Source organism: Hyperoodon ampullatus (assembly GCF_949752795.1).
Source record: "Hyperoodon ampullatus genome assembly, chromosome: 16".
Lineage (NCBI taxonomy): Eukaryota > Metazoa > Chordata > Mammalia > Artiodactyla > Ziphiidae > Hyperoodon > Hyperoodon ampullatus.
In genome coordinates this window covers 5997766-6025640 of record NC_136929.1, presented here as the reverse complement: position 1 = coordinate 6025640, position 27875 = coordinate 5997766, and the positions used below count along the sequence as shown (strand labels likewise).

Here is a 27875-nt window from a genome sequence, read left to right as displayed (position 1 = left end):
ATCTTCGTAGAGAAACTGGAGCAGTAAACCTTTAACTACAAACCCCTTCCCCTCTTTGCAAGCATTAAAGAGTCCTCACACATAGCTAATTTAAAGGTTTAGTTTATACAATGGATTTAATTCTGCAAACTCCACAATATAAATGGCAATAACTACATATATTAAATACTGTAATAAAAATAAACAGTCATTAATTCTATAATGCATTAAGAGCAACTTTAAAAAACAAATGGTGAATAAAGGCATACTTAATAAATTAGGGAACATCTGAATTGCTAATAATTTGGGAAAGAATTTGAACTTTTTACAAAACCAGTGGAAACAAATGAAGAAAATAAATTACTACACATTGCTGTAGCACAGAAAGGAGTGGGTGCGTTTTATTAACAATGACATCCTCTTTCCTGCAGCCTGACACAGGAACAATTCCATTATCTGATGCGAGTCTCCAACAGCAAGCAGATACTGCAGCATGTTACTAAGCAACTTACTGTGATTTCACACCATATGTGGCAGGAAGAAATTTTTTTAAAATGAAAAGGCAGGCATAAGCTGATTTCTAATATTTTTAAGTCCAGGCTACTCTCTTAGATACAATGTTTAGAACACTTGTATACCAAAACAACTTTTAAATAAACATTTCCAAAAATTTGCAAATACACCTTAGGTACAATGGATCTGCACCAAAAAAAAAAAAAAAAAAAAAAAAAAAAATACTGTAAGAATCATGAAATAATTAAAGCTAACCTAAATTCTTCAGGTAAATAAAGTGAATGTTTTAGAGTAATAGGTATCATGTTTACTAAAAGTCAGTTCTCACTAGAGTTCATGCCTATTTAAAATTCTATCTTTAAAGATATTTAAATCTATTTTATTGTTCCTTACCACAATTAGACTTATGGAAGAGCTCAAACTAAAGCAACAGCATTTTTCTTAGCATGCACAAACAAAATAATCTACCATTTAGTCATCTCATGAACTTATGTTTTCACGTTTAAAAGACTGATCAAACTGTCTCAAAAATATTGGAAAGTTTCTCTACTTTGATGACATATCTATGCATCTCAGGTAGCATTTTTATATCCATATTCTTTTCTTGAATAAATGTTTTAATACCAGTTCACTTAAACATATGTAAAGATAAATGAGGCAGATTTTAGTGTATCAAAGTCATCCATAAGATATAACATGCAAAAACAAAACAAAAGCTTGTAAGCTTAAATGTGTTTGTCCCCCGCAAAAACGTGCAGGTACCCTACACTGAAGATGATTTGACTACCTTAGCCTTCTGTAAAAGTACAAAGCTAAGTTCTTTCTGATGGCCCACTTTGAAAATAATCTAAAATAGTATAAATTTTTAGAATCATTCTTCTAGTCTGCATTAAGTATAATTTGTGGTAATAATACTTATATCCTAAAATAGAGGCACAGGATTGAGAATTTAAATCTTTTTCTGGGTGCTTAGTCTTTCTTAATGGTAATACTGTTATAATTTGTTGTATCAGCATAAATTAGGTATCTGTAAAATAGCCATTAAATACTAATTCTCAAGTATATTTAATGTACATATAAATCCTATGTTAAAAGTGAAAAGAAATACACAGCATAGTCCTAGGATTTCTAGATTGTTGACCATCAAAAAGTAAACCACCCTCTTTTAAGACTTAACAGAACTTTAAAAAAAATTGCTTCAACATATGAATTTAAGACTTTACTTTATTCAGCAAAATCATTTATTTACACAATGGGGAATGCTGGTTTGATTTCGTCAATGAAATAAAAACAAGTTGAACAGAGACAATACTGAACTGTATATGTGTTTTGTATCAGAGCTGACCAACTGTTTCCTTACCTGTGTCAGGAACATCAAGAGTTACAGTATCACGAGGACACTGGTTAACAATACACCACAAAGGTCCAGTAACACCCTGGGCGCTTCCAATGCAATTACCAACTTTTTCTTTTTTTATAAATATATAAAAAAACAAAAAGTCAGCAAAACCAGCATTATGATGTAGTACACAGAGTATGACTCTGAAGTCAGTGGGTCAGTAAAAACCTTATCAGACCATCCATAGTTTACAAAGTGACCTGCTCTTCTTCAGATCACCAATACAGAATCCAACAGGTGAAAAAATACCGCTTTTTGGAAGATAACAATGATCTGATAAGGATTTGACTTCATGGGCATTAAAGGGGGGAGGGGGAAAAAAGGAATTGCAGAGCATAGCCCCTAGTAGAACAAGCTAACGTTCCAGATTCTCCAAATTAAAAAAACAGAAACAAAACAAAACAAAAAAGAAACCACTTCAACATGAAGCTACCATACAGAGTGTTTCCATTGTTTCTTTGTAAACGGTTCAGGGTTTGCCATTCAATCCTGGGTTTTCAACGAGAAGGACAGTTTTGGCCTGGACTTCCCCTTGCCCAGGATTATTTTTTGTTCTTCTTTTTGCTGACGCTGTCGCTCTTGTTCTAGTTTCATCCTTTCCTCATGAATCTTTCTTTGCTCTTCAACAATTCTCAACTGTTCTTCAGCCTGAAAGGTAAAAGTAAAAAATTAGAATTTCATGTCTTCTATTAGTAATATTCCAGAAATGGGGTGACAAATTCATCAACAGGAGCACACAAAAGTGTATGTTTAAAACATCTTGCCTAAGATCACATAGGAAGTATCAGGAAAAAATACCTAGGAATTAGAAAAGAACTCCTTATTAATTATTCCAACATGTTCTGATTTTGTTTTTTATGAAAAATATATGAACGAATTGTAGGAAAGCATTTGAACATTTTGAAAATGAAAAGAAGTTTCTACAAATCATGTCGAGATCAGTATACATTTTTGTCCTATTACCTATTTTTATTTTATCTACACCCTCGGTGCACCAGATTAACAAACTGTCAAATAGGAATCAAGGCATGAATTTTTCACAGTATGTTATTACCAATTACTGTAACTAAATTTATAATTAGAAAGGCATGCAAAAATTATAGACAGAAATCCCCCACGGAGCTACATTATATTGTCAATATACAACCATGAAATAGTAAGTTTATTTCTGGAGAGAAAAATGAGACCTTTTTGACCTGGCTAACTATAAAATGCCATCTAATTTCAAATAGATACCAATAAAATTCCTGCAATGCCTTCGACTCCTTCACAACTCCTTCAGTCTCAAGCAACCGACTTCCTTCCTGTGCTCTCTACAGAAGACTCCCCTGTGCACCAAGAAAATCAGGTCATTCTCACGAGCTCCGTCCTCATCAAGCTGCTCCCTCTCCCCAAAGATTCCATGTCCACTCCCATAATTCTCAACCAGCTGTAATTTTACTCCTCTCCCAGGGGACATTAGGGAAGTGTGTGGTTGGTTGTCACAACGGGCGTGTGTGTCATGTGTATAGTGTGTGTGTGCGTGTGTGCATGTGTCTTGTGCATGCGTTATGCGTGCACCGTGTGTGTCATGTATCGTATGTCCATGTGTAGGTGTGTGTCGTGGTGTGTGTGCATGTGTGTTGTGTGTGTGCATGCCGGGTGTCATGTGTGTGCCGTGTGCACACTGTGTTGTGTGCACATCAATGCCTCGTGTGTGCGCATGTAGCGTGTGGTGTGTGGCGTGTGTGCATGTGTCATGTGTGTGCGCCATGTGTGGGGGTGGCGCTCCTGGCACCCAGTGAGCAGAGAACAGGAGAACAGGCCACCAGACGTCCTACAAGGCACAGGACAGCCCCCCTCCCCGACAACAAAGAACTATCTAACTCCAAAGATGAACAGTGCCAAGGTTTAGGAAACCTGCTCCAACCCTTGACTTGTAAATCTCAGCTATCATCACTGAGTTGTCCTTTTTTCCCCCCGCCTGACCTTGATCTTAAAATACGCACTGCATCCTTCGAATGCCTTATTTCCATTCAAAGTCAAATTTTAAAAATTCACTGCTTACATCTCCATTATTCTACTGAACTTGTTTTTTAGATGGTCAAAAACTAATAACAAGTTTAGTGGCCTTTCCCTTTACTCATTCTTCTGTTCACTGGAACTTGTCTTTAAAAAATTTTCTCTCCTCCCATAAATGAAACACTAAGGTTCAAAAGGTTAAGGTCCTCCACGGATAGGTTTTTCTTTTCAGGAATACTAAAAGTCAATGTGACTGAATTATAGGCTTCACCGCAGAAGATGGAAAAGGTAACAAGTTCTGGTATTCAACTTAATAAAACGTTTAAATTTTATCTTGTAGGTAAAAAAAAAACCAACCCAACTTTTAAAGACATAAGTCACACCAGAAAGAGGTTTGTTCTACTTTAAGATGGAGGCCGGTGGGGTGGGGAGCAAGTAAGGGGAAGGACCGTGACCCTAAAAGGTGGAAGACAGTGGGCCGAATCCACTGTTACCAAGTACGGTCAGAGGTGAGGAAGACCCAAAACTGAAGAAGTGGGAGTCAGGTGGGCAGGCAAGACGGGCAAGTGGATTTTCACAACCTTCTGTATCTTTGTATTCTCCTAAGGTGGAAACCCAACGGAGAGCCCAAGTACCTCTCCCATACCTTTCTCCTAAGCTACATTTCCAGCTGGCTAAGGAACAGCCAACTGGGAAACCTCCTTAATACCTTCAGAACTCCACATGTTCAAGGTTTACATTCTTCCAGCTTAACCCTAAAAGGAATCGGCCCTTTCTGCCTCCCTCCTGCCGCGCACCCAGCATGGCCGACTTCCTTCCCACCCCCCTTCCCCGACACCACCCAGCGGCCCTCAGGTGTGTCAAGCCTCCCCTTACAGCCTCTCCTCCTTTCTACTCTCTCCCCTACAGCTCTGTCCCTTCCCCTGCCGCCCTGCCGGCTCGGGGCCCCAGATCTCGCGCGGACCTAGAATGGTCTTGTTTCCAGCCTCTCTGCCCTTCAATCCACTCCACACAACGCTGCTGGCTTCACCTTTCCTGAGCACTGTGCTCTCCTGCCCTCAGACTTCCAATGATTTCCACTGTGCACAGACATGGCCTAACTTTCTAGATTAGCGTACTATTTATGACTTCCCATATCCTTTCTACCTTGCCCCCAACCAGCTCAGCTCATGCCATTCTTTTCTACGACAATACTACCTGTGTGTCAAAGTCCATTGCAAATCACCATTCTCTTGTTTAGACTTTCACTGATAATTACAAGAGAAATAATCATCCGCTTCTGATCACCATTAGTAAATTCATATGCAAATTTATCCAGTTTTAATAAATCATCCCACATTTGGGGTAAGAGCATGGCACATGCAACTCAATCAAGACTTAATAAAGACTCTCAGGGGGTACGCTTGTGCTTTGGAAACTCTTTCCAGGATAAACACCCCAGACTCACTTTTCCATAAGGTTCTAACTCAGCCCCTAGGAAAGCAGATTAGAAAGAAGCTTGGGTGGGGACTAACGGGTTTGAACATCACAACCTCAACCCATTTGAGAAATTTATGAAAACTACTTTGGCACTATCCACCCCAAACTACATTTCACAGTACTTTTATATCCAGCAATTTAATTTTCTAGATTTTATACTATACACATACTTGCATACATGCAAAATTGAACACGTTTATTCCAACATGGTTTGTAAAAGACTGGAAAAACCCAAATATTCATCAATATGGACTATTAAATACATTATGGAAAATGTATTAAAAAAATACTGTGTGGCTGTTAAATCTTGAATCATGTGATATTACCTAATCAAAAAATTAAAGATTTAAAAAGTAACTTCCTTCACAGAAAATACTGTATCTACTGCACTGAAATTATCTTTAGATTTGAGTGAAGAAAAAGAAAAGGTTCAGTTTCATTGAAGCCTACAAATACAGGAGACAAAAGCGTGTCTGTGTGTACAGAGGGAGAGCTGTAATTAACCAGGAGTTACAGCCACAGTGTTATCCCCAGTGCTAAGCACATAGTGCCTAGTACAAGTACCTGACAATGGAATTGTTTTAAAAAAATGAAATCAAGCAGGTCTTTCCCGTCTTTATGTATAAATATTTGTATTTTGTTCTATTACAGCTTTAAACTAAGCATATACAATTACACCTTGGCAAAGAAAAAAAAAAGATGATGGATTTTCACTAAACTTATGGTAATCGTATGTAAGTCAAATCTTTATGCTATACAGTGCTGTTATGTCAATTATATCTCAATAAAACTGCAGAAAGAATAACAAAAAAAGACATTTTCAAATAAAAAGAATGATACAGATACAAGTGTCTTTACTTTATGTAAAAAAACATGTATCCTAAAATGTGGCCTGTAGTAAGTTTTCAACAATTCTAATACATCAGGGGAGGACTCCCTATTTGTAAAACTTACACTCATAAGGCTTTTGTAAAACAAAAAAGAATTTTATGACATGCATAGTTGGTCTTTAAGTTTCAGTACTTCGATAATCCTGGGAAAATCTTATTTTTTTTGATCCTTACTATATATATAAAGAATGGGCTCTAACAGCAATGACAATAACAATGAAATTATCACAGGGTAATTACGAGATGAAATAAGATAATTATTAGAGAACACACTGTAAAGTGCAATACTTTAAAATGCTGGGAATTATCTTTTAAACCAAACAAAAAATATTTGAGGGCCTAAGTACAGTGACCAGAAAAGGAAAACAACTATTTTAGCTCTAAAGTAAGAAAACTGGGGCTTCCCTGGCGGCACGGTGGTTAAGAATCCGCCTGCCAATGAAGGAGACATGGGTTTGAGCCCTGGTCCGGGAAGATCCCACATGCCGCGGAGCAACTAAGCCCGTGTGCCACAACTACTGAGCCTGCGTTCTAGAGTCCGTGAGCCACAACTACCGAAGCCCGCGTGCCTAGGGCCCATGCTCCGCGACGAGAAGCCCACGCACCGCAACAAAGAGTAGCCCCCGCTCGCCGCAACTAGAGAAAGCCCGCGTGCAGCAATGAAGACCCAACGCAGCCAAAAATAAATAAAAAATAAAATAAGAAAACTATGTTGAACTGAAAGTTATAAAAACTTTTTCAACTGGAAGTTCACGAATGTCTTGGTAAACTGATAAATCTTGACAATAAAAGTAAATTTTAAATATTAAAAAAAAAAACAGGCTACGGGCTTCCCTGGTGGCGCAGTGGTTGGGAATCCACCTGCGATGCAGGGGACGTGGGTTCGTGCCCCGGTCCGGGAGGACGTGTGCCGCGGAGTGGCTGGGCCCGTGAGCCATGGCCGCTGAGCCCGTGCATCCAGAGCCTGTGCTCTGCGGCAGGGGAGGCCGCAGCAGTGAGAGGCCCGCGTACCGCAAAAAAAAGAAAAAAAGAAAAACAAAAAACAGGCGAGTTGAGAAAAACCAAACCCGTCTCTCATTTTAATACAGTGGCTTTCAAGTGATGAAAAACTGCCTATCCAGGGCTTCCCTGGTGGCGCAGTGGTTGAGAGTCCGCCTGCCGATGCAGGGGACACGGGTTCGTGTCCCGGTCTGGGAAGATCCCACATGCCGCGGAGCGGCTGGGCCCGTGAGCCATGGCCACTGAGCCTGCGCGTCCGGAGCCTGTGCTCCACAACAGTAAGAGGCCCGCATACCGCAAAAAAAAACAAAACAAAAAACAAAAAGACTGCCTATCCATCTGTAAGTGTGGTATGACTCTACACCTTACTTGCTAGGTATTCTTCTAAAGCCTTGCCTCCCACCTCCCTCTGCAGTTAACTGTCTGAAAGGCTGCTTTGTTCCTGATGATCCCATCTGCTGGCACATATACACTGTTCCTCTCCCTTTGCTTCAAATGTATGCTAAAGAAAGCATTATTCCAAATGGTGGGAGGGTATGCACATTCGTATTCATACAGGCGAACAACACTAAGTTCTCCTACAAGGCTAACGTGGTGGACATCAGGGAGGCCAAAGAGAAAGGTAATACCCCCACCATACTAGAGCCATTACAGTGGGGCAGTCCTTCCCAGCCACTACACCCAGGACCCTGTTTGGTCTCAAAAAGGCTTTCAACCCTGCACCCCATGCAAAAAGAATGACTGCTGAGATGAAATACACAAGAGCAAAACATACCATTATAGTAGAAGGGTCTACTTAACCCCCTTCCCAGTATCTTTTGTCTTCCCCTCCCACTTTACCTAGAGGTCCTACTGCAAAAATCTAAAGATAGAAATATTTATCAGGAGTGATTACTGGGATGATGGGAAGAACTAAAAAAATCTTACAATTAGGAATCATGCCCCTACTGGGAAATGTGAATTTCTGCATTTTAACCTCCCAAAACATACCTCCTGTTTCACTCTGCCATTCTGAAATTTTGTTTCTTTAATGCACCCTCCCCCCCTCCATAACAAGTATAACGTATGTCCCCTTTTAGATAAACAATGAGTAAAAAAAATATTAAAAAAAAATTTAATGTAATTAGTTTTGACCCTTAGCAAACTATTATGATGTTATTCATGTCCAAGGTTTAACAAAGAAAATAACAAAGAAGGACTGAAAAAAGCAATTCCCTCTTTTCCCCCAGGGGCCATGGCAATTTAGTTATTCTGATAGTTACCTCCTTAGGATATACACTAACTATCATTACGGGATATCATTAGCTACTCATCTAAAGAGAAATCATACCACCACACTCCTTCTGGCCCCCTTTTACTTAAAGTACAAACAATTGCTTCAAGAAGGAACAGACTGACAGTTGAGCTTGGTTTGAAAAGAAACACTGGGTACAAAACTCACTGCCTTCCAGACCTCTGGAGAGAGTGCTGTGTGTTACTGCCAAAAGAGAAATCTGATACCTTCAGGATTTTACCATTCACGTCCTATGAATTTCACAAAAAAACTGTACTCTTCTAGATGTGGTTCTTTTAATATTCTGTAGCCTAAATTCTCTGTTCTTTTACTCAGTTCTTCTGTTTGTCTTATTCAGTGTTCACTCCTTTTTGAGAAAGTTCTCCTAATGCCTGGTGATCCCTGGCTCTTAGCACGATCACATCAGGTCCTCCCCGGTTCCCACAACAGACTTGACCTTCCTTCCTTTTTCCTCTTCTCCCGCCCTCTGTACACCCTTATTACTCGCCAAGCTCAACTATTCTCGTTACTCTTTCTACTCCCACCTGATCAAGTGCCTACCTTTTTCACTGACCTCAGTGGCTTTCTCGTTTCTAGTCTCCATCCTTCACCCCACCCCACACAACGTCAATACGTTAATGTCCAGAAAGTTTTTAAAAAATCGTTGCCAAGAATACATTAACATCATTAAATCAGCTTTCTACCTTATCAACTGGGAACAAGCCTCTCAATGATTTAAAAATCCTTACCTAATTTGCCCACTCTTTCAAATTAAAATATTTAATTGACATTTACATTTGATGCCATACCATATTTTCCTATCTATTAAAATGTATAAATATGTCATTACGAGCCATCCTAAGTACTGTGCTCTTTCAACTTACATAATACACTCACTCTAGCATAAATGCCCCATTCTCTTTCCAACTATGTTAGTTTCCTGTAGCCACTGTAACAAATGACCACAAACTGGATAGCTTAAAACAGCAGAAGTTTATTCTGAAGGCAGGAAGTCCAAAATCAGTATCACTGCAACAAAATCACAGTGTTGATATTCCAGGGCCACATGCCTTTGGCCAGTACCTTCATATCTCTCTTCTGACTTCATATCACCTTTTCCTATGTTAGTGAAGTCTGAAAGCCTTTCATCATTAGGTCTTCTCTCCCTTTCAATCCATGTTGGCAGTGCTTCTGCTGATATAACACCCTCAAAAACACTGTGAGTCTCCCATGTATATCAGGCCACTAGACAACAGGCTCTTCCACAGGTCTTTTCTGGATAATCTCATCTAATCCTGGCTTTTGCTAAAATGGCCGAGGTAACCTATGAGTCACAGGCATAAACTCTTCAGCATTAGCAAAAGGATGTCCAGTCATACCCTTAGCCTTCTTTCCAGAGCAAGTTTTTCTAATAGTGAATCTAATTTTAGCATCTTTTGCAATCTAAATAGGCTAAAAATTTCCCCAAACATCAAGTTCTCATTTATTTTACTTCTTGGTTCTTCCCTCAATTACTCTCCTCTTGCATTTTACATAAATATTGAGAAGAAACCAGATTGCACTTTACTTAGAAATATCTTCAGCTATATATGAACTTCGTCACTTAGATAAGTTCTGCCTTTCACACAACTGTAGGACACAGGTTCAGTTGGGTTTTCTTCCACTATATAACAAGGAATTCCTTCCCTCCAGTTTGCATAACATGCTTTCATTTTCTTTCTAACCCTAACCAGAAGTGCCTTTTTAAAAAAGGGATTTCTTTCTTCATGTTTGGCTGTGTTGGCTCTTAGCTGCAGCACCCGGGCTCCTCTCTAGTTGTGGCACATGGGCTCCAGAGTGCATGGGCTCTGTAGTTGCGGCACGTGGGCTCTCTAGTTGCTGCGAGTGGGCTTAGCTGCCCTGCGACATGTGGGATCTTAGTTAGTTACCCGACCAGGGATCAAACCCACGTTCCCTGCATTGCAAGGCGGATTCTTAACCACTGGACCACCAGGGAAGTCCCCAGAAGTGCCTTTAAAGTCCATATTCCTACTAACAGTCTAGGCATTTTCTATCATGTACCTCAAAATTCTTCCGGCCTCTACCCACTGTCCAATACCAGAAACACTTCCACATTTTTAGGTAACAAGTTATCACAAACTAGGTAGGCTCAAAACAGCACAAGATTATTCTGAGGGCCGGAAGTCCGAAATCAGGATTACTGGACCTAAATCAACGTGTCAGTAGGGTTGTGCTCCCTCTCAAGGATCTAAAGGGAGTCTGTTCCTTGCTTCTTCCAACTCCTGGTGGCTGCTAAGAGGATTCCCTGTCTTCTGGCCACATCACTCCAGTCTTCAAGGCCAGTATCTTCAAATCTCTCTCTGTCCTGTCTTTGGCTTCTTTTGTCTGTGTTCTGTGGTAGAATCTCCTTCCATCTCCCTCTTATAAGGATACATGTAAAGGCATTTAGGGCACAGTAATAATCCAGGATAAACTCCCCACCTCAAGATCCTTAACTTATTCACATCTGTGTAGACTCTTTAACTGTCATATAAGGTAACACTCACAGGTTCTAGGAATTAGAACATGGATATCTTTTTTTTTTTTTTGCGGTATGCAGGCCTCTCACTGCTGCGGCCTCCCCCGCTGCGGAGCACAGGCTCCGGACGCGCAGGCTCAGCGGCCATGGCTCACGGGCCCAGCCACTCTGCAGCATGTGGGATCTTCCCGGACCGGGGCACGAACCCACGTCCCCTCCATCGGCAGGCGGACTCTCAACCACTGCGCCACCAGGGAAGCCCAGAACATGGATATCTTTTTTGGGGGGCAGGAGACATTTTTCTGTCTACTACACAAACATTAAAAAATTCTTTCTTACATCTCCCTAAGAACTCTTTTCAGAGCTATCTCTTAATTGCAAAGTGAGATCTGGTTTACTTGAAACTGAAGTATGTGGAATACATTTCCTATACAGTCAACCTGTAAACATGGTACTATCCTTTCACCTCTCAAGCTGGTGAGACACCACGTGTTTTATATATATAGCACAATGAGCACACTCACTCTCCCTGACTGGCAAAAGGGAAAAGGGGAAAAGTATTTCAATATTAAAGAGAGGAAATATACTATAGACCCAGAATTTCAGGGGACAGTTTGAGGGGTCATTTTTCCTACTGACATAACCTCCTAGAACATTTCATTCCATGGCAACACCTACCTACCACCTTCATTTAGTCTGTTTCCCATTCTGAATAAATAAGATTCATACACATTTCAGAATAGTATCTGGGCTTTTCCCAGACGCATCACTAAAAACTGTGTGAAGAAGAGGACTTTGAAAAATTTTAAGTACTACTTTTAACGTTTTAAAGAAAATTAAAATTCTCCATCATACTAACAACAGCCTTTCAAATGTCTGATGATAGCTGTGCAATGTCAATACTAACCCAAGAACTAGGAACCAATCTGCCAAAAAGCCAAGTCAAGCCAATCCACATTTGGATTAATTTTTGTTTGATTTTATAAACCAAATACGTATGTTCGTTAGTATTTTCTTGCCTCCTTATGGACAGATAAAATCAAATATCTTGATAAACAACTTGGAACTAAAATGAGCAAAAACTACTCTTGGTCTAGACCACTTATCGTGTATCATATATGAGAGTCCGTATGGCTTAGCTAATCTGTTCCTTATTACAGACATTACTGGGAGCAATCTTTGAAGTTTTGTCACGAGGGCTTACTTAAAAGTTAGTCTAAGTGTGGCTTAAATTTACTTTCTTTACTAGTTATTCTTACCTGATCATAATGGTGATACACATTACTTGTAAAAAAAAAAAAAAGTAGAAACTGGAGAAAAGTATAAAATTACTTATAGGCTTACCAATTAGAGATAACTATTCTCAGTACTTTGGCATATTTTCTATTAAATGTACAAATGTACATTTCAAATTAGGGAAATCATGATGTATATGTAAGTTTTGTATTTAGCTACTTCCCCTGTATTATTAGATGCTTTTTGACTACAGAAAAATCCACTGTATGCATGTGTTATAATTTATCTAAAAACCTGGGCAATTTTCACTATTCAAGTAAGGGGAAAACATTTTTGTGTGTGAATTGATTTGTACTGGATTCAGTTTCCATTAGGTAAGTTCTGAGGAGCAGAATTAAAATTTAAGGTTCCTGGTATATACTGATTTACTGGTATTTTCTAAAACGGTCATATCCATTTAAACTCCCAGGATAGTGCACTATATAAAGGGTCTCTTTATACCATATTCTTGCCAACACTTGGTACTAACAGGGGGAAAAAAAAGTCTTTTCAAATTTGGTATGTAGTATTAGAGAAAAAGAAAGAGAGGGGGCATTTCTTTGCTTTTCCATTAAGGTTGGGATTTATTTTCAGGAATTACAGCTACTTTTCATTTTACTTGTGTGAAATTACCTCTTTTACATCTCGAAGTAGTTTTTTTTTCCCCCCTTTCAGGAAGTTGGTCTCCTTTGTTGATTTACAAGAGATCACTGTGTTCTTCTTTCATGGTTATAGACAAGAAATCTCCCCCAGGGTACATTCTTTTCCAACCTGTCTAATCTGCTTTCAAAACCTGAACTTCTGACTACGCATAGTGGGTTTACTACAACTACTACTGCTTATCCCAAGAGATCCCACACATTCTTGCTTTTTTTTCTAATTCTACTTCCCTAAAGGTCTTTGCCCTACTTCATTTCTTCACCCTCTTGTCCTCACCCTAAATTCAATTTCTAACTGTCCATCAAGGTCCAGAGCAGTGGTCTCTCTTCCAGGAAGGTTCCCAGGGCAATTATGTCAGTTACCTCATGTAACTCATACCACTCAGCAAATATTTCCATATGGTTAGCTGACTTTTCTTGGAGTTGGCCTTGTCTCCACAATTAATACACTAAAGCCTTTAAGAGAACTTAACATCCTACTACTTTTATCTCCAAATTACTTTTTATTCATATGTCTATTATTTTAACAAGACTTTCAATATATTCTATGTAGTATTTCCTAATGCGAATGCTAGGAAACGTGTATAAAGATTAAAGAACTGTGCTCAAAATTGAGAGGAAGGGGAAAGGACAATAAATATGAGAGAAACTGCAACAGTGTGCCCTGCATGGTTATACAGTAACATTTTCTCGTCTCTTCCTACACAAAGGGTACTCTACTTTCCCGGCAAGGACGTGGCCACCAATAGAACCAAATAAAAATTAATTCTCTCCAACAGGAACAATAATTTTTTATGCTTCCAACGTTACTGAACACAAGAAGCAAATTAGTTATGTCCAGATTTTTACAAATTTTCCTCAAATTCAAGCTTCTTTTTCCCTAAGATACCCTTTCACTGAAGTTTTATTGATAACATGCAGTCAGAGCAGCGTCACTGCACAGTCTATTAATACGAAGTCAAATTCAAGGATTCCAGAGCAGTGCTACTCTAAGTATGGCCCATGGACCAACAACAGTGCAAACTATAACTGATCCACAACAAGATATGCAGAAGCCAAGAATAAGCATTCTAGAAACTTCTATAGCAATTTGACCTAATTTTTCTAATAATTCATCTTAACTGTATTTTGCAAAAGTAGAGGTCTGAGACAAACTGGGATTAAAAGACAAAAACAAAATCTGGGCAACTTTACCACCACTTGAAAAGCACTGCTTTAGAATATGCTTTGCTAATCTTCTCCTATTTTTATGGTTCGTTTGGGTAAACAAAGAAGGCTATTAGAGGAACATAAGGAGGCCAAGCTGTCCCTAGGCACTCAGACAGCTACCCCAGGGTCAGAAGGGATCAAGACTTTGGCAGGGTATACCAAGTTTAGAACCTTTGCTCTAGAAGTCACAATCTGGCCTTTCAGGACATCCGCAAACTGAACTCCCTATACAGTCTCTTACACCACGTTCTAAGAGGAATTCTATCCCATGTACTGGGTAACTTTGCTTCAATGTTTCTAGCACCAACTATACTGTTCATCTCTCCTGCAAATATCCATGGCCTTACAAACAAGACTATATCTACCTTTCAAAGCTCAACCTTCAAAACTAAAATTAAGATGCACACTTCCCATGAGATTTTCTCCTTATGTGGAATCACTAAAAAAAAAAAAGCATTATCACATATGTATTAATCAGCATGTATCGATACATCTTATTATGACTTCTCACCCACCTCATATTCATGGTGCTTCTTCCACCTAAGCAGATTTTAAGGTCTTTTCATTGGTAAAGCACGAGTAGGTCTTTCCCTTTCCTTGTGGCTTTCACAGTAACCAGGACAGCGATATTAAGAATCCCTTGCATCATGTTCAGTAAGTTGTTTAGGGTATTTCTAGTTTGGCTCTTATCTGGGGCAGATTATCTTTCAAAAGATCATACTCTAGAACCAACTGCTGGTGGTTTTAACTTCCACATTCTTATTCACTATAAAACAATTACTTACAGTCCTCCTTCACCAACCCCCCAGTGGGATCCACTGTTAATTACTTAGATCCTCCCAGATCTTTTTCTGTGCCTTTATAAACACAGTCACAGAATTTGTTTTTTCTGAATCGCTTAACTGGAGCTTACATCTTGCTTTTCTCCCCCAGTCAAGAGTATGACTTAGCAGCAAATGTCTTCCTATGGCTGCATGATTCTCAACACATTTCTAACTAGACAAAACTTGTCTATAACCAAGAGTCCCTCTAGGGTCATGTCTTCATTCCTGGGCAGTAAATACCATAAATCCTCATTCATCCTAAGTAAATTTCCCTCTATCTCTGATTTATATTCTTACTTTGAAGTAGAATTCCTATATGCCATCTTCATAAGGAAAAGAAAATTTTCCCTTATAATGTCTGACTATCCTTCTTCTTCTTCTTCTTCTTTTTTTTTTTTTTTTTTTTGCGGTACGCGGGCCTCTCACTGTTGCGGCCTCTCCCATTGCGGAGCACAGGCTCCGGACGCGCAGGCTCAGCGACCATGGCTCACGGGCCTAGCCGCTCCGCGGCATGTGGGATCTTCCCGGACCGGGGCACGAACCCGTGTCCCCTGCGTCGGCAGGCGGACTCTCAACCACTGCGCCACCAGGGAAGCCCCTTCATTTTTTGATTTATTTATATCCATAGTCCTTTAATTCTAGCTTTCTTTTACATCATACTGAGAATGCTTCAAAATATATTCATACTCTTAGTTGGGAAAACCCTACTACCCCAAAAATTGTATCTATTTTTAAATTCTATTTTAAATGTTAGTATATGCTACAAACAAACAAAGAGAAGTACTAAAATACAGAATGGGAAAGAAAAATAGAAGAGATATGTATTCATTTTTCTATTTAAAAAATTTACTTCAGTATTCTTATACTGACTTCTTTATTAAAATGTAAAAATTGTATCTCCTTTTACACCCGTATCTCATATTGTAATTATTTAAGTCTCTGTGTTCCTTGTTAGATTATAAACATGAAATATGAAAAAAATTTATTAATCTGATACACTTACTATCAAATATATACTCTCTACTTATTCTGTCTAGTAACTGGTAACAAAGCAACTAATGCCAAGTGAAACACTGCATATTAGTAGGCTTAATTACGAACCTTCAAGTTTTTGTTTTTGTTTTTTTAGGTACAGAAGAAATTAGGGATGGGGATAGTACAATTTCCCCTAGGAAAGCTGTTTCAAACCACTGTGAATTTTGGAATTTTCGCCAGATTAATCAGAATTTCTGGCTTGCCCCAAACAGATTCCTCTAGAAGACAGTAGCTAAAATCTAGTCAACTATTCCTACTTTTCCCTCAAATCCCTTAAAATAGTCCCGAGAACTCTAAAATATTTTTCATGAATGCTTTATACATACCAGTTTGGCTTGTGCTTCTGCAATTTTTCGGTTATTCTCTTCTAGTATTCGCTCTAGCTCCTCACGTTTTGCACGTTCTTCCTCCTAAAGGGGAGGACATGTTAAGATGTTAGAAAAATAAAATATTTTTTTATTGATAAAATATTTACTAATCTTCCTCTGAATTTTTTCGATCTGACTAAACAGGGTAGCTTTATAGCTACCTTCTGTCTGACAAATGATAAACTGTGCAGTCACTAAAATTTGTTTCTAGTACTAAATTTAAATCATCCCTCCCAGTCCAAACAGCAACCAACTAAACCCTCCCTAATGACAGTTTCCTGGCAATTATTACTAATACTTTAATATCACACAAATCAACAAGGACAACTACAAAACTGGATAGTATTTACCAAATTAAAAAAATAATATATAAAATATAAATAAAGTGAATATTTGTCTCACCAATTATGTATACCTACGTATTCTTTACCTATACTCCTTTAATCAGCATTAAAAGTTGAATATTTACTGTCTTGTCCAGTGTCCTGCAGAGTGTGCTCCTCGGCTGCCATACGCGCCAGCTTCCTCTTTAAAATGATTTGTACTGTTAGCTTGGCAATACCTGCATCAGCAGCTCAACCATTTATAAAGAAACAACATACAAGGAAGGCTGAGCTGAGGAATGCAGATGTTTATGGTAAGAAGGAACAAAAAATGTAATTCATCATTCCTAAGGCAAACAATTAATAAGAAAAATACATTTACTGTTAGTGAAAAATACAAATGGTAATCCATACTTCATGGAACTAAGGGCTTCTTCCATGGGGAGAATGGACTTAACATTCAGATGTTGACAATTTCTAAAGGCAGCTTATCTTGTCATCTACAATCTGAACTGAAATTCAGGAATCCAGGGGGTGCATGGTCAGGAAATAAAATTCTGTAATTTATTTTTTCTTGGAGAACTTAATGAGATTTTATAATGCAAACTATATGAAGATTGCTTGATGGTTTGGGCAGTGTTGAGATCACAGCATACATATTCAAATGATTTTAATATTTGGAAAGACTGTCAGAGGGTTGTGTCCGTGTAAAAAAAAATTGTTAATATGAAACAAAAAGCAAATGAAGAGAAAAAAATCTTCCTATGATTAATAACTCGCTACAAGACAGCACCATTACTCCAAAAGTATCTTCATTATTAAAGGCACTAACAAAAATTTCATATACTCAATGGCACAGAGTTTGTGATATCCACCAAATATAGACATGTATATCTAGTTAAAGACAGCACAAGGGAAAATGCATTTGAAAAGCTAAGCTTACTGGGAAACAAGAGATTTAATAAGATGTCAACTTGTCCACAATAATGCCAAGATTAAAAATGACAATGAGTCACATATTTTGAGTCAAACATTGAAGTTCAAGAAAATATAACCACGGGATTTCCTACGGCACACACCAATGGAATTCACAGTCACTGTGCAAACTATGTTGAAGGACACACAGTGCTGTAAGGTAATTTGCCTTGAGTGTGCCAGTGACTTTCAACAAGTTTTAGGATCCTGGAGTAATCAGTGCAAATAAGCCATAAAGCTTCAGTAGCAAATTACTGTCTCACAGAAAGACATTTTCAACTTCTGCTCCAGCTGCTGATAAAACAAATCATGTGTTTAGCTTGACTCCAGACAAGGACAACCTGTTCCTTCATAACTCTCTAGAGAAAAAAAGGAGTTGTTAGTAGATACTAAAAAAGTGGACGAATAATCTGGACATTTTTCCTAAAAAGATCTTTGAAACACATTAGGAAAATGGAGGGCCTTATGATCAGAATGCTAGAATTAGTCCGTTGTGTTGAGGCAGGATTTGGGGTAGGAGGGTGAGGGATAAAAGAAGGAAAAAAAGAAGAGCAAGAAAACCTACTTATCAAAAGCAGGTGCTATCACTCAATGTTAGGCCCTGCTCTTTTTAATCTGACTGAAGGCAAAAAGCCTCTCACAGTCTAGGCAATAAGAGAGATAAACAGAAAAGAAGAACACGTAACCACAGGTGGATTTTTAACCTTTTCCCTTTACCACTCCCTGTCTCCCCCCACCCTCCCAAAAAAAGAATGTAAGTCCTGCAGCCATGGCAAAAGTTTCAAACACTTCTCAAATATGTAAGCCAGCTCCATTAAATCAAAAAGTATCCTTGGATAGTTTTATGAAAATAGCTTTTAAATATCAGTCAGCACATCTGAATAGGCTAAAAAATTAACTTTCGCAGCAATGTTAAGTTTAGACGAGAAAGGAATTGGTCTGCATTCCATCTCTTTCTGAACTGCGCAGGAGGCACACCCGACACTGAAAGTTTTGCCATGGACTGTCTCTACTTTCCAAACGACCGAGCGTTACCTCTCTGGCTTTTTGCGCTGCAAGCTCAGCTTGTCTCTGTCGCTCGAGTTCTTCGAGCAACTGCTTTTCCATGATGCGCTTGGCCTCCTCGACCCTTCGGAGCACTTCTCGCTCAATCTCGTCCTTCCTTTTCTCCAATTCTTCCTCCACCCTTTTTGCCACCAATTCTTCCACTCTTCGTGCCGTTTCTTCCTCGATGAGTTTTTCTTCTATTTCCTGCTGCCGACTAGCAAACAAAGTGGGGAAAGGACTTAGATAATGTAAGAAATAAACCTAAGAATTGAAATAGAACTAGTTGTGAGTCTGTAAAACACTGAGTCTGCTTACCTATTTCTAAGATTTTACAACTCATTTTCATGTAACATTCAAGGAAATGATAGATACCAAAAGATTAAGTGATACAGAAATTCAAATAAATATAAAATCACGTTTTTTTTTCTTTTGTCACTTTCTAAAGTAAATACAAAAAGACTAGTCTAGGGCTTCCCTGGTGGCGCAGTGGTTGAGAGTCCGCCTGCCGATGCAGGGGACACGGGTTCGTGCCCTGGTCTGGGAGAATCCCACATGCCGCGGAGCGGCTGGGCCCGTGAGCCATGGCCGCTGAGCCTGCGCGTCCGGAGCCTGTGCTCCGCAACGGGAGAGGCCACAACAGTGAGAGGCCCGCGTACTGCAAAAAAAAAAAAAAAAAAAAAAAAAAAAAAAAAAAAAAAAAAAAAAAAAAAAAAAAAAAAAAAAAAAAAAAAGACTAGTCTATACAAACAGCTTATTAATGCAGTAGTTTTAGGAACTGTAGAGTGAATCTGAAACAGGAAATCTACTTTCGTTACCAGCTTCGTAAGGAAAGGACAAGCTATTAAATATATGATTTGCTCATCTGTCAATCCATTCAGTCTAAGGGTTGAGCTACAGTGAAATCAGGAGAAACTATTATGTAGCAAGCAGTTCAGACCAGCTAAAGTCATTCTACCCTCCCCCACCCCAAGCAAGATCAGAATAAAGACAGACTCAGAGATTCAGACTGCTAAAGCAACATACTGTAGTTTTTAGCAAAAGTACAGGCAAACTTATTCAGGTTCTAAACTTTTGCCCTTTACTGCACCTTTTCTTTCGTTAACTGACTTTCAATTCAAAGCTCCTCTAGATATGGGAAAGTGGATGAACTATATTAGTATCACTTCTAAAAAGTTCAATGAAGCATGATATCGTTTAATTATTTTAATCCCATTTAGGTATTATAAATGAACTTATTCACTCAAAATGAAATTGTGCTGAAGATATTGACATTTATCAAGGCACTATAGTGGAAACCTTGCACATTTTATACCAATGACCTCCAATATGACAGCCACTAGCCAGATGTGTCTGGTTTGAATTGAAGATTACTAAGAATAAAAGACATAAAAGACCTCAAGTATTGTTATTTGATTACATGTTAAAATGAGAGTATTTTGAGACAGACTGGGAATATATTAAAATTAATTTCACTAGTTCCTTTTTAATGTGGCTCACACTGTATTTCTCTTGAACGGCATTATTTGAGACAATAATTTGTGCTAGAATGAATGCAGAGACTCTGAAAGTATACCTAAATCTTAAGAGGTCAATCTATTAATGCTGCATATTTCTCACAATCTACACAACTAAACAGAATCTGTAACCCTTCTATCTTTTGATGACTCATACATATGTATGAGAGGCATTCAATTTATCTGTTTAGTAAAGACTTTACAGTTTCTAAGTGACCTTTAAATACCCAATCCACTTCAACTCAACTCTACTTTGGGGGGTGATTCAATTCCCACTCAAGTGCTTTCATTCTCAACTCCTGTTATTTATTCACAGTGTTACCATACTGACACCAGTGTATCTAATATTCTGATTCATATCTGTTTCTGCATTTATAATCTTCACATATTTCTGTCAGGGAGACAGTAACTACTTGAGAAGTCATTATTTCTGTTAGGTTCTAGATATGTGCGATAACCATTCTGAAGACTCTGTTGCTTGTTTCTTAAATATCTCCTCCCCAACGCTAAATTATTGGTGATTGTCACTGGGGGAAAAAACCCCCACAAAAGCCTAACATGTACTCTCTATCTATATTCCTTTTCCTTTTTTAACTTTGAATGAAATATAGTATTACGGTAGTTTCAATAAGCCTTTAGCTATAGCAGCTTAGTAAAAGAGAAGAGATATCCACCCCAACGCTAGAATGGCCAGGAATACCTAAAAGAAATCAGGCAGCGATTTCAATGGAAATTAAACTACATTCCAAATATAAAAATATTGTTTCTCTACTTCATCCAAAGAGAAAGACAGAAATATGAAATGAAACAAGCAAGCTAACAACTGCTGAACCTGGATGACAGCTGTATGAGGATTAATACCCTATTTTGCTGAATTGGAAAGCTTTCATGACACGAAGTTTCAGAAGCATACACACCCCCCCCCCGCTTTCTTCTGTTAGTTGGTTCTTATAAAATTAGTAAATGTAGCAACGTCTACAAAGAAACCTCATTTTAAAATATCAAAAATGGTACAACTCTTAAAGCAGAACACTGTAAACCAAGTTCCAGTTAAAACTTTCCACACAAAGTAAAAGATGAGGGAAAAGAATGGGATAAGCCTTTGGGTTAGTTTATCAGTAGAAAAGCTGCCTAATTAACTCAGGAATTTGGTAAAGGTGGAAGAGACCTGACACATGCTCAGGGTTTCTGTCAGGCAAACAGTCCTTAAAGGACAGCAATACGGCACAATGCCAGTGGGACCACACCTCCACAGCTCTGGTCAGCAAGGAGAAAACGAGCTCAAATCAACCCCGTTGCTTACTTACAGCAGGAGCCAGATCAGCATGCTGTCAGCTCCCTGTGTCTCTGCTCCCACTGATGGACACCAGAGAGGCCAGGTGACAGGCCATACAGGGTGACAAGCAGTGTAGGCAATAGGTGGCTGCTGCTAAGGAGTCCGAGCTAAGTACAGCTCAGCAGTTTTCCAGCCTAAAGGGGAGGGCAAGCGGAAACTCCCAAGCTCAGCTGAAACCCAGAGGATGAGAAATGGCCTAGTGGAGTTTCTTACAAGGCTGCTCATCCCCCTTCGTTCCTGAAGGCACCACGGGGCACCCCCAGGACTGTAATTAAGCCTTGCTGCTGCGCCCTACACAAGGAGACAGGCAAGGTCAGGGCACCAGAGCAGAGCTGTTCCCCTACAAGCATGATCAAGGATGTAAGTTTTGCTGTCACTGTTATTTTCGGTAAGGTTAAAATTGCTACTTCAGCACTCAGAAAAAAGTTTAAATCAATTTTTAGATCCAGTGCTGAAAAAGTTAAGAGCCGGATATTGCTTTAATCCCCTTCCCCCCACACACCTGGATCCAGAAAACCAAGGGCACACGAACAACAGAATTAAGCACTTGAGAGATACGACAAGTCTTTATTGAACAACCTACTATGCACTAGATGCTGTGCTAGAAACCTGAACCCCGCTAATACCTAGTAATAGAGCCTATACTTCTGTGACTCTGTTCTACAGCTAAATATAAGTATTAACATACATGATAAGTAAAAATTCTCCGCATGTTTCAGCAACCTCTGTATCCCTGTGTTTTTCTTCTTTTGTCTGTCTTTTCCCACAAAAGCACAAACATATAAGGTATAGAAATGAATGAAACTTAGTACAACATAGCCTTCCTCTACCAGTTAGCCGAAGGAGGGTGGGAGGGGTAGGTGGCTGTTAAAATTTTTAAAAGTTCATTCTTATTGATGACAAACTTATTATCATAATCAGTGATAAGGCAGCTACAGGGCGAACTTTCTTAAGAAGCCCTGAAACTGTCTCAGAAAAGAAAAAAAACCCAACAACCCATTTTCGCCATTAGTATCTTAGAAAAGATCCTTCACCTAAAATGACTGCCTAGCCATTCCTTAAAACTGTTGTCATAGGAGCTGTCACTCTCTTGATATTCTTTTCTTTCTCTAATCTTTTCCTCAGGCTCCTCTGCTGAATCCATCCCCTTGCTAAGAATCTGTGAGGGCTTCCCTGATGGTGCAGTGGTTGGGAGTCCACCTGCCAATGCAGGGGACACGGGTTTGAGCCCTGGTCCGGGAAGATCCCACATGCCGCGGAGCAACTCAGCCCGTGCACCACAACTACTGAGCCCACGTGCCACAACTACTGAATCCTGGGCACCTGGAGCCCGTGCTCCGCATCGGTAGAGTCCATCGCAATGAGAAGCCTGCGTGCCACAAGGAAGAGTGGCCCCTGCTCGCGGCAACTAGAGAAAGCCCACGTGCAGCAGCAAAGACCCAACGCAACCAAAAAAATAAACAATCTCTGATCCTGATAAAAGGGTTGAATGAAAATCCTGAAGTTTTTCAATAGATAAGAGTAGGTCCTCATTTTCTCCATGCTCTCAGAACACTAATCACAGTCAACTTTAAAATGGCAACTATTAAAACAAACAGCAAGGGCCCATCGTTAAATGCGAGTATGACTTTGTACAGAGCCATCGGTTGATATTATTTTTAAGTCTTTAAAATGTACAAACTCAACTCTAGTTAGTGGCCTTCTAGGAACGGCTTCATAATATTAGCAAACAGTATTTACTCAGTACTGAATAGACACCAACTACTCTGCCAAAAGCTTTACACTCCAGGGCATCCTGTTCATCTCTGATGGCTCCTGAGGCTAAACAGGTGACTGTGAGGTGACCCTCAACCTAGGCAACTCCAAAGATAACGATCTTAAGCATGCTACTACCCTGCACTGTTTCTCCACGACAAACATTAAAGGCAAAAGGTATGCACACAAATTTAGCTACCAAAATAATTACCTAAAAAATTGATTAAATTCTTACCAACATCAGCTTGATCTTATGCCCTAATGTTTTGTCTCAAAGCCCTAACCTCCCTGAGGTACGTAGTTCCAATATAACGAATTTGCTCTCACAATGAGCATTCTTCTAAGAATCACTCATATAGATCCCAGTTCACTTTAGACACTCTCGACACTTTAGAAGGCTCTCGATATGCCATGCAGTTGAACACCAAGTATATGCGAACCGAGATACCACAGGCTACAGTAAGTTACTACGCCATTAATATTATCCTGATTTGCTGCAAATCATTTTCAGCCACTCATTTTTTCCAACAGTTATTACAACAGGCATAAAGCGTCTCAAAATAAAACATATGAAAAATGATAAGGGGGCAGAGGAGGAAAGAGAGAGCAACACTGAATGACTGGGACGTAAGGAGAAGGAAATCTGAAGGGAATTTTCAACCACAGGAATGAACTTTTCAACACCGAGGAAAAAATTTTTTTTTAAATTTTAAGGTCTGCCTTTTACTGCATCAAGACTGTAACTTGTAAGATCACTTCTTAAAATCACCAGGTTCAATCTGCCTACATGTAAAAAAATTGCATTAAATAACATTATTTACTGAGTCTCATTACACACATGCCAAGTATCACCTAAATACTTTTAATCTTCACAATAAGCAAGACAGGTATCTCCATTTTACAGATAAGAAATCAAGCTCACAGGGAGGTAGTGTATTCAAGGCCTCAGAATTGTAAATGGCAAAACAATCTGGTTTCCAACCTTAAGGAGACCTTCTAGTCGGTTAAGCCCAAGAGATTTTAATTTTGCCGTCTCTCTCCACCTCCCACTGGACCTCTAGAAGGCACACTTGACAGTGCGTGTTCTTGTGGTGCCTTCTCTGCTCTCTACTCCACCACACACTTGTCTCCCTTTGTCCACCTGTACATCCGGACATTCCCTAAGGTCCTCTCAGTCCCATGAACCAACTGCTCTTCCCCCTCCACTCTCTGCCTGGGCCGTTCTATCTACTCTCAAGGTTTCCCCCAGGCTTCAGTCCCCCGTATCAACCTTGGACGAACTCACTATATCCAAAATCTAGCGCCTGCATTGGAAATGCCAGGTCCAGGTTTCTGACATTTTAACTAGTGTGTGACCCACAGCAGTTACTTAAACATTTGGTGGCTGAGAGGCAATAGCCACAGTATAAACATGAGAGCCAAAACAGTGCTTTATTTCCCTTATGTTTCACATCCAATTTTATTTGCCCCAAATGCTTCTTAAATCTGCCCTCCTCTTCCATGCCGGCAACTGCTCCCTCACGACTCCTATGTGGACTTACTGTAACTTTCTATCCTACACAGCAGTACATGCTCCGTTTAAAAACAAACCTACAATCCCACGCCATTTGCCTGCTTAAAACCCTTCTGGTTCCTATGATGAAATCCTAGCTCCTTAATATGGCAAGACCCTTCCCATGATTCCCTGCCTCTACCTAACTCTCCAGCCACTCCATGACTTGAATACTTACAGAAATTCATGTTCCAGTCCATAGTCACCTCTTTACTCCACCTAAGACCATACCGCACCCCTCCCTTTATTCTGGCAGGGGTGGAGGGGGCTCCCTCCCTTGGTCCACATGTATCCTCCTATGCTTAGCCTGACAGAATCCTATTTTTACCTGCCACTCACTCCCGAGGAGCACTAAGGTGTGTACCCATCCAGGATGCTTCCTTTTTACAGTCACATCACTATCCCTGAATTGACCACACTGTATTATTACCTACCTACCTGTCTTCAAGCTAGACGGAGACCTCGGAGGGGTCAATCATCTTCAGATTAACAGCTCCTAGCGTAGTGTCTGGCACTTATTAAGATGCTCCGTAAGGGTCAGTTGAATGAACTAACCAACAGGATTTGTAAATAAACAACGACTTCTGCCCATTCCCATGACTGCAAGTCCTAGATCGTTCAATCGTCTCCTCGGCATTAGTAGGCGTTAGACCGTACTAAGTAGCGCCTGCTGCACAACACGCAGGGGATTCCGTGTACAGGTGGCTGCTCGCTCTGCCCCCGCCTCCCTTCATAAATGCTAAGGGCACTGTGCTTCCTCTATCAACTTGGGACAATGTAACTGCTCTACTTTCTCATTTCATCCCTGGATTTCTTCTCTGTTATTCGTGTGTAGCGTGCTAAATGCTTCTATCTATTCCTTGCACACCAAGTTTCCTTTCACTCTTCCCCATAAGTCTCGGCTCTCTAATGAATGGCAAATCATTACTCTTTGGAGGTATCCTTTGTTTTCACATGGAAATACTATCTCAGAATTATCTTAGGTAATTCTTTGAAATGTTCATCTGTTGACAGTCAGTTGAGAGCTACATCTTCACAGTTAAGGATCTTGTTCCAGACCAAAAAAACTGGATTCTATACAATCAAGGTCTCTTGTGAAACAATTATTCGTACTCGGTGTTCATACTTCCCACCGACAGTTCTAAGTAAAGGAAACATGCACGCGCTGTGCATGTTTTAAAGAAACGCAGTGAAAGAGCTCTCCAGGTACTGCTTCCTCCAGTAACAGTAGTCAGTTTTCCAGTCCCCTACCTCTTAACGATTTCCTTTCAGAAACAAGCTTTGCTGGAACATAACACAAACTACACTGCAGAAAGACTGAAAACGCCTACACAGTTCAGGACTCATAAATCTGTCTCAGGAAAATTCTATATTCAGTAACTCTCCTGCCTTATGAGCACTTTCTAAACATGCACTGAAGAACTGAGGAAGATGGCTGGTTAAACAGGGAGAGCTGGCAAATCTCTCTACCTTTCAACGTGGCTTTGGGAAAGGATACCCAGCGCATCAGAGTACCAGGGTCTTGAACCAAAACACAACTCTACACTTTAAAACCAAAATTTCATTCGTTTCGAATCATTTGCACCTACTCTTAGACCAAAAGGTACTTGAGAGGTGACTCTTCTGCATATGACCAATGCAAAAGTAAAAGCGAATATTCTATCCTCTGAACAGCACGTATACACCACAAAGGGAAACGAGTTACAGTCTTGCACCGAAGTGTGCTACGGAGACCTACAGCCCATAACTAGTACAGAGTGAAAAGACGGAGCAGGCTTCGATTGGTCACACAGGTGAACTCAAGCGTCAAGATTCATTTACCTCACTGCACACTTAAGCTGCGCGCGTTCTGTTTTTACACCTCAGAAAACAAGAAGAGCAGGCCCGAGACAGGAAAAGCGACCGCGAGGTCTCTAACAGCAGGAGTACACTAAAGTAAAAGGACGTGTTTTGGGTGCGCGTACGTTCAACCACCTGAAGCGGTTCAGCTCCGAGAATCCCTGTCCCGCGTTTAGGGTGCAAGGCAAGAACGCTCTTCTGCAGGGGGCCCCCAACGTCCTCCGTCCACTTCCCGGGGCCGGCCCGCTCCAACCCCACACGGAACTCCACCCCCTACTTCCGGGACGCTCCTCCTCCTCTCGCGCCAAAACGCTTGCCCTGCTCCGAGCCCTTCCAGCTCCATCCCCACTACTGCCCTTCCCAGCCAACTCGTGGGTCTGTCCTGCCCCAGGCTTTCCACAGGCCAGGGATGCAGCCGCTCGGGGCCGGTCCCTGAGACCCCGCTAACCTCCTTCACTCCCCCCAGGGCCAATCAGCTCCCCCCTCCCCGCCACCCCGCACCCGCCGCCTCCCCGGCTCCCGGCCCCTCCCCCCGCGGGCGCTCACATTTTTCGTTGCCGCTCGAACTCTGCTTTCTTCTCCTCCTCCTCTCGCTTCTGCTTCTCGTCCAGGCTGCTGCGCTTGCTCACCGTGCGCCCGAAGATGTCGATGCGGTCGGGCGGGGACGAGGCGCGCTCCCGGTCCCGCTCGCGCCGGGACACGGCCGTGTTGGTGGAGCGCGAGCGGGACCGCGACTCCCGCCGCCGGTTCCGTTTACTTTCCCGGGACTTGGAGCGCTTTCGCACGCGCTCCTTGTCCCGAGACCGCGACCGGGACCGGCTCCGCTTCTTGTTGTGTTTGCTGCTCTTGGTGTGTTTGGAGCGGGACGAGCTCCGGCTCCGAGACCGGCCCATCCTTCCGGGCGACGCTGTGACTAACCGCTGGCTTCGGGCCCCGCACGTGCCCGGCTGTCCTCGTCTCTGCTTCCGGAAGGGGGCTGGCAGTCTTGTCGAGGCTTGGGGAAGGAGAGCTATCAGCGAGCTGACTTTCTGCCTCCCCCTGAGGCCGACGGCCGCCACGAAGGCCGCCGCCAACGACAAGGCCGCAACGCCAGGAATTGCTAAGATGGCAGCC

At 40.7% G+C, this 27875-nt stretch overlaps 1 protein-coding gene across 1 annotated transcript; it reads right to left on the bottom strand.

Annotated features, from left to right (window-relative positions):
• Positions 1-1705: 1705 nt before the first annotated feature.
• Positions 1706-27655, bottom strand: ARGLU1 (arginine and glutamate rich 1; the record flags this gene model as incomplete). Its single annotated transcript, XM_079721718.1, has 4 exons — positions 1706-2539; positions 16380-16463; positions 18755-18980; positions 27309-27655. 4 exons carry the CDS (start codon positions 27653-27655, stop codon positions 2375-2377), a joined length of 822 nt encoding a protein of 273 aa, XP_079577844.1. The 3' UTR covers positions 1706-2374.
• Between the last annotated feature and the right edge of the window lie 220 nt (positions 27656-27875).